Source organism: Pseudorasbora parva, chromosome 24 (genome assembly GCF_024679245.1).
Source record: "Pseudorasbora parva isolate DD20220531a chromosome 24, ASM2467924v1, whole genome shotgun sequence".
In the NCBI taxonomy this organism is placed as follows: Eukaryota; Metazoa; Chordata; class Actinopteri; order Cypriniformes; family Gobionidae; genus Pseudorasbora; species Pseudorasbora parva.
Genome location: NC_090195.1, coordinates 37,177,891 through 37,190,445, shown reverse-complemented (window position 1 = coordinate 37,190,445; position 12,555 = coordinate 37,177,891). Strand labels below are relative to the sequence as shown.

General features: G+C 44.2%; 1 protein-coding gene across 1 annotated transcript in view; it reads left to right on the top strand.

Annotated features, from left to right (window-relative positions):
- LOC137063808 (dnaJ homolog subfamily C member 13-like) overlaps positions 1–10,836 on the top strand; it is a 97,957-nt gene extending 87,121 nt beyond the window's left edge. Inside the window, 5 exon segments of the mRNA XM_067435075.1 lie at positions 280–459; positions 1,072–1,212; positions 4,508–4,651; positions 4,745–4,844; positions 10,017–10,836. Of these exon segments, the coding sequence (XP_067291176.1) occupies positions 280–459; positions 1,072–1,212; positions 4,508–4,651; positions 4,745–4,844; positions 10,017–10,114 (663 nt within the window). The 3' untranslated portion in view covers positions 10,115–10,836.
- Positions 10,837–12,555: the final 1,719 nt, after the last annotated feature.

Below are 12,555 nucleotides of genomic sequence, written 5' to 3'. Positions count from 1 at the left end.
CTAGAGATGCAGTGATTGAGCCCTCTATAGGAGACACTAGAGATGCAGTGAGTGTGCTCTCTATAGGAGACACTAGATATGCAGTGAGTGTGCCCTCTATAGGAGACACTAGAGATGCAGTGAGTGTGCCCTCTATAGGAGACACTAGAGATGCAGTGAGTGAGCCCTCTATAGGAGACACTAGAGATGCAGTGAGTGTGCCCTCTATAGGAGACACTAGATATGCAGTGAGTGTGCCGTGTGACTCTGTGTGATTATTGGCTCTGTTCTTCCTTTCAGGGCGAGGCTCTGGAGACGGTAACCACCGCAGCCGTGTGTCTCTTCAGCACTCAGACTCAGCTGGCCGATCAGGTGCCTCCGCTCGGGCATCTGCCCCGCGTGTTGACCGCGCTCGCACACAAGAACAACGCTGTGCCTAAGAGTGCCATCAGACTCATACACGTACTGTCAGACAACGAGGTCAGCACAGACACACATACACTCACACTCACTCACTCACTCACTCACTCGCACACGCACACACTCACTCACTCGCACACACTCACTCTCATATACTCATACACTCGCACACACACGCACACTCACACACACTCACTCTCACACACTCATACACTCACACTCTCTTACTGTCACTGTCAGTAATGTGTTCGGACATACACTCGCACACTCACTCACACACTCTCTTACTGTCACTGTCAGAAATGTGTTCCGACACACACTCACTCACACTCACTCACACACACTCTTACGGTCACTGTCAGAAAGTGTTCGGACACAGCTCTGGTGGTTTATTGTGGAGCTCGTTTCCAACACACAATACACAATGAAGAGTCAGACTCTTTCCCAGGGTTAGGCTGGTCTCTAGTTTAAAGTATGGCAGTGCCACTGCTTGGTCTCAAGATGAACACCAGTTTTTTCTAAGGCACGTTTATATCAGATGGTCAGATATTTCCTTCTTTATATTTCCTTTTCTAATTCTGTGTTGGAAAGGAGCTTCCATATCTCTAATGCATTCCTACAGTAATGTGTGTGTGTGTGAGTGTATAACTCTGATGTGCTGTGTGTCCTCAGCTGTGTGTGCGGTCCATGGCCGCTCTGGATGCGATCGGCCCGCTGATGACGGGGATGAAGCTGCGAGCCGATATGGCGGGCCTGGCCTGTGAAGCTCTGAACCGCATGTTCCAGCGGGAGCAGAACGAGCTCGTCGCACAGGTGACCGGCCTCACACACACACACACGCACACACACACACACACACACACACACATGCGCACACACACACACACACACACACACAGCAGGAAATACCACATTGTGTATGGAGATATTTATCTTAGTTAGGGATGCACACATACTCTTTTTTCCAGAACGAGGCTGATACGCAGATAACAATACCTATAGTTTCACTGCATTTGTATTTAAATATATTTGCTATAGAAACCAAACAAATATGAATCATATTAATTGGTTTCATTTGTTTTGCAAATATATTTCATACTTAATTATGCCTGTTAAAGTGTATTGCAATTAAAATATTGGTAACACTTTATTTTAAGGTGCAGTTATTCACTATTAACTAGTTCAGAGGCCGCCTCCGGCCCGCCGGTATTCATTTTGTGGCCCGCATCATGTTAAAGATGAATGCTTTTTGTTTACAAAAAAAAAACAACAACAAACAACTCAAATGTTGCATGAATATTAGACAGTTTTACTTATAGGCTATGTTTATACTGTGGACGCTGCGGAAAATCTCTCTCTCTCTCATCCTTCATATCTCCTAAAAGGCTTTAGTTTTATTATATTTATAAAAGAAATATGGGCTGTACCGAGTCTTTCTGGAAAAAACCGAGCGCCTGGAGGCGTATCGTGTGGGCGGAGCTAAAGAATGATGAGGCGTATCGTGTGGGCGGAGCTAAAGAATGACGAGGTGTATCGTGTGGGCGGAGCTAAAGAATGACGAGGCGTATCGTGTGGGCGGAGCTAAAGAATGACGAGGCGTATCGTGTGGGCAGAGCTAAAGAATGACGAGGCGTTTCGTGTGGGCGGAGCTAAAGAATGACGAGGCGTATCGTGTGGGCAGAGCTAAAGAATGACGAGGCGTTTCGTGTGGGCGGAGCTAAAGAATGACGAGGTGTATCGAGTGGGCGGAGCTAAAGAATGACGAGGCGTTTCGTGTGGGCGGAGCTAAAGAATGACGAGGCGTTTCGTGTGGGCGGAGCTAAAGAATGACGAGGCGTATCGAGTGGGCGGAGCTAAAGAATGACGAGGCGTTTCGTGTGGGCGGAGCTAAAGAATGACGGGGCGTATCGAGTGGGCGGAGCTAAAGAATGACGAGGTGCATCGTGTGGGTGGAGCTAAAGGATGACGAGGCGTATCGTGTGGGCGGAGCTAAAGGATGACGAGGTGTATCGAGTGGGCGGAGCTAAAGAATCACAAGGTGCATCGTGTGGGTGGAGCTAAAGAATGACGAGACCTATCGTGTGGGCGGAGCTAAAGAATGACGAGCACGCAGCTACTGCACGAGAGCTTCTGAATGCTGACGTCCTCAAGCGTGGAGAAGAAAACGTTACCCTAAATAAACCATGTCTATCAATCAGATTCAGCTAATAGATCATCCGGAGGCTGAAATAAACTGAACAGGAGAAGCAGCAGCAGCAGGACGTCCGTCTCTGTGGTCTGGACTGTATTTAGTGGCCTGTCAACATTTCTGTGTCTTTACTCGCAGTTTGTGTCTTTTCTCGCATATATATGCTAATCCTGGTGGGATTGAGCTATGAATAATAAGTTTACTAATACTTTGTTCAATTTAAATAAATTAAATGATATAAGTTTAAGTAGCCTAATTGAGTGATTCTGCATTTCCTATGATTTTTTTTATTTTTTATTGCGGGATATAGGTCTTAAATTTTATTCATAATGGTCTTAAAAAGGTCTTAAATTTGACTTGGTGAAACCTGCAGATACCCTGACTATAACGACAGAAGTGTTCACGGACGACTGGATCTGCAGCTGAGAGTGTGTATGGGCGTGCGTTTCCTCTCTCGCTCTAGTCACGCGCGCACACCCTACCGGGAGAAGAGCCCGTACGGCCCATACAAGGACCTTCCGCTCTATTAACGTCAAGCCGACCCATACTCGAAAAAAACTCTCCGACACTTGTGAGAAACCGGAAGGAGTATTTTTGACACAGAAATACTCCATCAAACGTCCAACATTTGTGTTTGAAACTTTGTCTGTGTTTAGGATGGGAAAGCTCAGTGTGCAGGAAACAGCATTTCACCGCCCCTTTAAGCAAATGAAACTAAATAAATGAATAAATCAAGCCTTTATTACACAACACTAGCTGGCTATATCATACAGCATCATGAACAAGAACAGTTTGCGACTGCGCTCCGAAGGGCTTTCACCGGTTCCCAAAAGTGTCTCTCTCTCGTAGTTGACCTGCTGATGAATTCTCCTGTCTTCATTCCACTGGTGTTTGGATGTCATGTGATTTTTGTTTGTGGTGGTAATATTATGATAACTCAGCTTCAGTAATTGATTTCACCAAAAGTAATTTCATTCTGTAACATCATTTTCAATTTTCATCTAAGTAATTCGTAAGTAACATCGCGAGGCAGACGACGACATTGTGATCTAATACACTTAACTTATTAACCTGCTCCACAGCGCCACCCAGTGGATTGAGTTATAACTGCGAGATTCACTATAACATATGGTAATGCAAAGTGATGACTGATTAACAGTAATAACCTTAAGACTCATGTAAGACTCAATTTCTCCATTTCTTTGCACAAAACTCCAGAAAGTGCCATTTAATGATTTATTTTTCTAAAAAAATTCACGAAAAAGATGCAGACTCAGATTTCCCACTAGGAAGGACTTCTGTTCAGCAGGGAGAAGCAGCCCATATTTGCACGTTTTTCTTGTGTGTACATTTAAAAAAAAAAATGTTTTTATATTTTTAATATTCTGTTTGAGTACGAGCTTTTTTATTAATATTGCAAGAAATTGTTAATCCACTTTTTATTCCAGATTTAAATTTACATTTTCATGTTCAGTATTAATTTAAATAGGACATACTAGCAAGACTTGCATAGCAAGATAAACTGCATTTCTAAAGCAAAAACTATTTAAAAAAATTAAAAGTAAAAACACTCAAAAAATTATAAAGTCTTATGATGCAAATTTGTGGCCCTTCACATATTGTGTGATTTTAAAAGTGGCCCCCTTGGCCTTTGAACTTGAGTACCCCTGAACTAGTGTCTTATGATCATGCGTATTATTAGGATATTGTCTGTTTATTAGCACTTCTAAAGCTCATATTAATGCCTTATTCTGCATGAGCTTATTCTACATCCCTTAATCTGACCCAATACCTAAACTTAAACACTACAAAAACTGTGTGTGTGTGTGTGTGTGTGTGTGTGTGTGTGTGTGTGTGTGTGTGTGTGTGTGTGTGTGTGTGTGTGTGTGTGTGTGTGTGTGTGTGTGTGTGTGTGTGTAGGCTCTGAGAGTGGAGCTGGTGCCGTATCTTTTGAAGCTGTTGGAGGGCATCGGGCTGGAGACTCTTGAAAACCCTTCAGCAACCAAAGCTCAGATTGTCAAAGCACTGAAGTCCATGACCCGCAGCCTGCAGTTTGGCGAGCAGGTACCCTCTCCATCTTCATCATCTCCATCATCTTCATCATCAGCTTTACTCTGAGCCAGTCACAACACGTCTCATGCTGTGCTTCTGCTGCAGGTGAATGAGATCCTGTCCCGGTCCACTGTGTGGAGTGCCTTCAAAGACCAGAAACACGACCTGTTCATCTCAGACTCACAGACGGCAGGCTACCTGACGGGTGAGACACACACACACACCACACACACACACTCGCTCAGGTCAGCTCCATGCGTCCGTCGCTCTGACACACTGAGTAATGCACACACACTCGCTCAAAAGTGAATTTTACTGGCCAGACGGACAAGTGGAAATAAAACACTGATAACAAAAAATAACGAGCGAATCACCAAAATGCACGAATAATTCTGCATTAATTTACTGTAAGCGATGGACAGTGTATAATAGTGTAATATAGTATAATGAACTGAAGGTGGCGCTGTTGATGCTCCGCAGCCTCTCGAGGAGAAATCACAACACATTTAAACTGAAATAGAGACTTGTGGTAAACATTCAAAATGTGGAGTTTTTATATTTATACCATATGATAGTTAAACCTCACACAATCAAGAGTGTGTTTACCTCAATATCATCAAAATGAAGAATACCTGAAAATGACGGATTTCATATGATGCATTTTCGATGCAATATTGACTGATTTGTTCCATTTTAGCAGCGAAAATAGATCACAGCAGAACAATAACGCACCTCACAGCAACGGTGTGTGTTACTGAATGATTCCGTGTTTGGATGAATCGGTTGAATCAAAGAAATCAATAAATCATCTGTTTGAATGAATCATTTGGATGAATCGACTCAATGACTCACTCATTAAGACTCACCTGCTGCCACCTACTGGTGGTTTAGTTTCATGTTTAAACATTCTTTTCAACATTTCTTATTTGTCTCTTCAAAAATACAAATCTCATAGCATTATTTAATGCAGTTGTAATTTTTCAGTGTAAATTGTTTAATTTGATTGGTAACCGCCCTATAGTGTCTTATTTTAATTAAATGTAAAAGATCACATTTAAGAATATAATATGAAACCTGAAGCCTATATTTTGTAAGATTAGTTGGAAAAAGCCATTTATAAAAGGTAAAAATAACACAAATATGCAGATTTAAATATGTCAAATCTGACTGAACACTGGTGAAAACTGCTTCAGAACACACCAAAAGAAAAAGAAAAAAGAAAAAATTTCGGCATTAAATAAAAGTTCAGCTATTGGTGCACACCCCTAACACTAACTCCTGTCTTCACTGCTGTCCACTGTTTTGTGCCTGTTTGAGCCGCTTTAGAGCATCAGTTTAACTCAGAATGAACATCTGATAGTTTCCTTACCTCCATCTCATCCCAAATGTTCACGTCTTTCTTTCTTCAGTGGACAAAAAAAGTTTTTTGAGGAAAACATTCCAGGATTTTCTCCACATAATGGACTTCAATGGGAACCAACGGCTGAAGGTCCAAATCAATGCAGTTTCAGAGGAAGAGCTTCAGAAGCTCTGCACAATCCCAGAGGAATAGGGTCTGATCCCAGAGGAATAGGGTCTGATGCAGTGGAATAGGGTCTGATGCAGAGGAATAGGGTCTGATGCAGAGGAATAGGGTCTGATCCCAGAGGAATAGGGTCTGATGCAGAGGAATAGGGTCTGATGCAGAGGAATAGGGTCTGATCCCAGAGGAATAGGGTCTGATCCCAGAGGAATAGGGTCTGATGCAGAGGAATAGGGTCTGATGCAGAGGAATAGGGTCTGATCCCAGAGGAATAGGGTCTGATCCCAGAGGAATAGGGTCTGATGCAGAGGAATAGGGTCTGATGCAGAGGAATAGGGTCTGATCCCAGAGGAATAGGGTCTGATGCAGAGGAATAGGGTCTGATGCAGAGGAATAGGGTCTGATCCCAGAGGAATAGGGTCTGATGCAGTGGAATAGGGTCTGATGCAGTGGAATAGGGTCTGATGCAGTGGAATAGGGTCTGATGCAGAGGAATAGGGTCTGATCCCAGAGGAATAGGGTCTGATGCAGTGGAATAGGGTCTGATCCCAGAGGAATAGGGTCTGATCCCAGAGGAATAGGGTCTGATCCCAGAGGAATAGGGTCTGATGCAGTGGAATAGGGTCTGATGCAGAGGAATAGGGTCTGATCCCAGAGGAATAGGGTCTGATGCAGTGGAATAGGGTCTGATGCAGAGGAATAGGGTCTGATGCAGAGGAATAGGGTCTGATGCAGTGGAATAGGGTCTGATGCAGAGGAATTGGGTCTGATGCAGGGGAATAGGGTCTGATGCAGTGGAATAGGGTCTGATGCAGTGGAATAGGGTCTGATGCAAAGGAATAGGGTCTGATGCAGAGGAATAGGGTCTGATGCAGAGGAATAGGGTCTGGTGCAGTGGAATAGGGTCTGATGCAGGGGAATAGGGTCTGATGCAGTGGAATAGGGTCTGATGCAGTGGAATAGGGTCTGATGCAGAGGAATAGGGTCTGATGCAGTGGAATAGGGTCTGATGCAGAGGAATAGGGTCTGATCCCAGAGGAATAGGGTCTGATGCAGTGGAATAGGGTCTGATGCAGTGGAATAGGGTCTGATGCAGTGGAATAGGGTCTGATGCAGTGAAATAGGGTCTGATGCAGTGGATTAGGGTCTGATGCAGAGGAATAGGGTCTGATGCAGAGGAATAGGCTCTGATGCAGTGGAATAGGGTCTGATGCAGTGGAATAGGGTCTGATGCTGTGGAATAGGGTCTGATGCAGGGGAATATGGTCTGATGCAGTGGAATAGGGTCTGATGCAGTGGAATAGGGTCTGATGCAGTGGAATAGGGTCTGATGCAGTGGAATAGGGTCTGATGCAGAGGAATAGGGTCTGATGCAGTGGAATAGGGTCTGATGCAGAGGATTAGGGTCTGATGCAGTGGAATAGGGTCTGATGCAGTGGAATAGGGTCTGATGCAGTGAAATATGGTCTGATGCAGAGGAATAGGGTCTGATGCAGTGGAATAGGGTCTGATGCAGAGGAATAAGGTCTGATGCAGGGGAATAGGGTCTGATGCCGTGGAATAGGGTCTGATGCAGAGGAATAGGGTGTGATGCAGTGGAATAGGGTCTGATCCCAGAGGAATAGGGTCTGATGTAGTGGAAAGGGTCTGATGCAGAGGAATAGGGTCTGATGCAGTGGAATAGGGTCTGATCCCAGAGGAATAGGGTCTGATGTAGTGGAAAGGGTCTGATGCAGAGGAATAGGGTCTGATGCAGGGGAATAGGGTCTGATGCAGTGGAATAGGGTCTGATCCCAGAGGAATAGGGTCTGATGCAGTGGAAAGGGTCTGATGCAGAGGAATAGGGTCTGATGCAGAGGAATAGGGTCTGATGCAGAGGAATAGGGTCTGATGCAGAGGAATAGGGTCTGATGCAGAGGAATAGGGTCTGATGCAGAGGAATAGGGTCTGATGCAGGGGAATAGGGTCTGATGCAGAGGAATAGGGTCTGATGCAGAGGAATAGGGTCTGATGCAGGGGAATAGGGTCTGATGCAGAGGAATAGGGTCTGATGCAGTGGAATAGGGTCTGATGCAGAGGAATAGGGTCTGATGCAGTGGAATAGGGTCTGATGCAGTGGAATAGGGTCTGATGCAGTGGGATAGGGTCTGATGCAGTGGGATAGAGTCTGATGCAGAAGAATAGGGTCTGATGCAGAGGAATAGGGTCTGATGCAGTGGAATAGGGTCTGATGCAGAGGAATAGGGTCTGATGCAGAGGAATAGGGTCTGATGCAGGGGAATAGGGTCTGATGCAGTGGAATAGGGTCTGATGCAGAGGAATAGGGTCTGATGCAGAGGAATAGGGTCTGATGCAGGGGAATAGGGTCTGATGCAGAGGAATAAGGTCTGATGCAGAGGAATAGGGTCTGATGCAGGGGAATAGGGTCTGATGCAGAGGAATAGGGTCTGATGCAGGGGAATAGGGTCTGATGCAGGGGAATAGGGTCTGATGCAGGGGAATAGGGTCTGATGCAGTGGAATAGGGTCTGATGCAGAGGAATAGGGTCTGATGCAGTGGAATAGGGTCTGATGCAGTGGAATAGGGTCTGATGCAGAGGAATAGGGTCTGATGCAGAGGAATAGGGTCTGATGCAGTGGAATAGGGTCTGATCCCAGAGGAATAGGGTCTGATGCAGGGGAATAGGGTCTGATGCAGAGGAATAGGGTCTGATGCAGTGGAATAGGGTCTGATCCCAGAGGAATAGGGTCTGATGCAGGGGACTAGGGTCTGATGCAGAGGAATAGGGTCTGATGCAGAGGAATAGGGTCTGATGCAGTGGAATAGGGTCTGATGCAGGGGAATAGGGTCTGATGCAGAGGAATAGGGTCTGATGCAGAGGAATAGGGTCTGATGCAGGGGAATAGGGTCTGATGCAGGGGAATAGGGTCTGATGCAGTGGAATAGGGTCTGATGCAGAGGAATAGGGTCTGATGCAGTGGAATAGGGTCTGATGCAGTGGAATAGGGTCTGATGCAGTGGGATAGGGTCTGATGCAGTGGGATAGGGTCTGATGCAGAGGAATAGGGTCTGATGCAGAGGAATAGGGTCTGATGCAGAGGAATAGGGTCTGATCCAGAGGAAATAGGGTCTGATGCAGTGGAATAGGGTCTGATCCAGAGGAATAGGGTCTGATCTAGAGGAAGAGGGTCTGATGCAGTGGAATAGTGTCTGATGCAGTGGAATAGGGTGTGATGCAGAGGAATAGGGTCTGATCTAGATGAATAGGGAGTATCCACTGAAGAAAGACAAACGCGAACATCTGAGATGAGATGGGGAAAATGTTCATTGTGAATGGAACGAATGCTTGAGCTGGTTTTGACTGAGCTTCAGGACCTGCTCTGTGTTCTGTTTTTGCGGTTCTGATGTCTGCTTCTCTCTCTGTCTCTGTCTCTCGCTCTCTCTCGCTCTCCCTCGCTCTTGCTGTCGCACTCTGCCGCTCTATCACTCTTCCTCGGACTCTTCAGGTGTGTCCACTCCTTCTCTTCTGGCCGCCAGCAGTCCGCTGCGCTCTGGGCTTTAGTCTCCACCCTCCTCTCTTTCACTTTAAAGCAGGTACTCTCTCTCTACCTCTCTCTCTTCCATCTGCCCCTCCTTAACTGACGGTGTGTTCGTTGTACACATCGTTTCATCATGTCTGTTATGTTTTGTCAAATGTCATATTTACTAGAGCTGCATGATTAATTTAAATAAATCTGAAGTGTGGATATAGATTAGTGCAACTTGCATGGTGTTAGGATGATGATGATGATGGTGATGATGGTGATGATGGTGGGGATGATGATGATGATGAATGATGATGATTTTGGTGTTCAGGTCCAGGAGTGGCAGGTTATCTGACGGCAGGCAGCGGCTCTACAGTCATGCCCAGCGTCCCGCCGCCCGTAGATAACGACACCGGAGACCTGGGCTGAACCAGAACATCAGACGCTTCGGACCCAGAGACGGATGAGCCTCTCCGGAGCAGCACCGGATCCTCAGGACCGCAGATGGAGGGATGGACAGATGGAGGGAGAGAGAGAGAGAAGGAAGGAAAGGAGGGCTGGTCGTTTCCTCTCATGCTCTTTAGTGATTCCTTCATTTTAAAACATCAACTTTTCCTCCTCTTTCTTTTTATATTCAGTTGCTTCTCGTAAATCTTTTCTTTCCATGGAGAGCAAAATAGTTTACTTTTGTATTGAGATATTTTTATGCATTTGTTAGTTTTCTTCCCTTTGAGATCTGAATGGTTCAGCCCGTGTCTCCGCTGACGTCTGTCCTGTCTCAGTCCTTTGATGAAGTGCGGCCCTGCGCTCCTGTATTCTTGAGAAGGAAACTGTGATGATTATGTGTGGAGCGCAGTGGCTGCAGTCTGTCCTGATCAGTCTCTCTATTATCTCCTCTTTCCCTCCTTCCCCAGAAAGCACTCGACTATTTATACCTTCATGATAAAGACCAACTGAAAATGAGCTTCTAAAGGACAAAGAACAAATCGTACTGACTCTGATTACAAATGTATGTGAAAGACTAGTGCAATTGTGAAATGTTAAATGTAATATGCCGTACATAAACTTTCTATATTGAATGTACATTAATAAATAAAAAAAATCAGTTGCACTTGTACATAAAATTTTAAGAATAAAAGGGAATCCACATCTGTTTTGGGTTTGCAGTGTTTTGTGTACTTGAAGAATTAGCCCAGTGTTTTAATCTAACACTAAAAACACAGTAAAGTCATCTTTGTCCCCTCGCACTGCTTTTATTTGGCATGATGGGATACTTGTAAGACTTAAGCATTTCTTTGTTTGTGTTCTCTGTTAAACAAAATGTTTCTCAGCTCTGAATCATGCAGTCAGCGGTGAGATTCATGCTATAAACCTTATAATGAGGCTATCTTGTATTAAAATATAAATCCGTTTTTAATATCAAGTAGCATAACGTCTGTTTTTGTGCAGGTAATTAAAAGAAAACTGACAGAAGATTTTAACACTCACCTTACAAATATTAAAATAAGGTGGCCAGAAAGAGTCAAAGGTCATGTTTCATGCATTTACATTGAGTGTCCACATGAGGGCAACAGATCTTCATATTCTAGCCTCTGCAGCTCATTTGGGTTTGTGATGCTTTCGTTTCCAGAACCTCCTAAAGTTACTCATATAAGCAAACATTTTGAGCTTTAGCAGGTTTTTTTTAACCAATCCAAAGTTCTCATGCCCTTTATAATTCCCAAGAGATCTTGCCTTAACTGCGTCATGTCGTGCTCTAACATTGGCATCAGCATATGTTTGGTGTGGTTGATCATCATCAGTGTTTCTCAGAAGCTCTTCGGTCCTCAAGAAGATCCCTTCATTCTCATGTAAATCTGACTCATTCAGAACTCAGATCTGAGAACAGCCGTCACTCCGAGATTATAGCGTCTCAGATTATCACTGAAGCAGATTATAGCGTCTCAGATTATCACTGAAGCAGATTATAGCATCTCAGATTATCACTGAAGCAGATTATAGCGTCTCAGATTATCACTGAAGCAGATTATAGTGTCTCAGATTATCACTGAAGCAGATTATAGTGTCTCAGATTATCACTGAAGCAGATAATAGCGTCTCAGATTATCACTGAAGCAGATTATAGCATCTCAGATTATCACTGAAGCAGATTATAGCGTCTCAGATTATCACTGACGCAGATTATAGCGTCTCAGATTATCACTGACGCAGATTATAGCATCTCAGATTATCACTGAAGCAGATTATAGCGTCTCAGATTATCACTGAAGCAGATTATAGTGTCTCAGATTATCACTGAAGCAGATTATAGTGTCTCAGATTATCACTGAAGCAGATTATAGCGTCTCAGATTATCACTGAAGCAGATAATAGCGTCTCAGATTATCACTGAAGCAGATTATAGCGTCTCAGATTATCACTGAAGCAGATTATAGCATCTCAGATTATCACTGAAGCAGATTATAGCATCTCAGATTATCACTGAAGCAGATTATAGCGTCTCAGATTATCACTGAAGCAGATAATAGCGTCTCAGATTATCACTGAAGCAGATAATAGCGTCTCAGATTATCACTGAAGCAGATTATAGCGTCTCAGATTATCACTGAAGCAGATTATAGCATCTCAGATTATCACTGAAGCAGATTATAGCATCTCAGATTATCACTGAAGCAGATTATAGCGTCTCAGATTATCACTGAAGCAGATTATAGTGTCTCAGATTATCACTGAAGCAGATTATAGTGTCTCAGATTATCACTGAAGCAGATTATAGCATCTCAGATTATCACTGAAGCAGATTATAGTGTCTCAGATTATCACTGAAGCAGATTATAGCGTCTCAGATTATCACTGACGCAGATTATAGC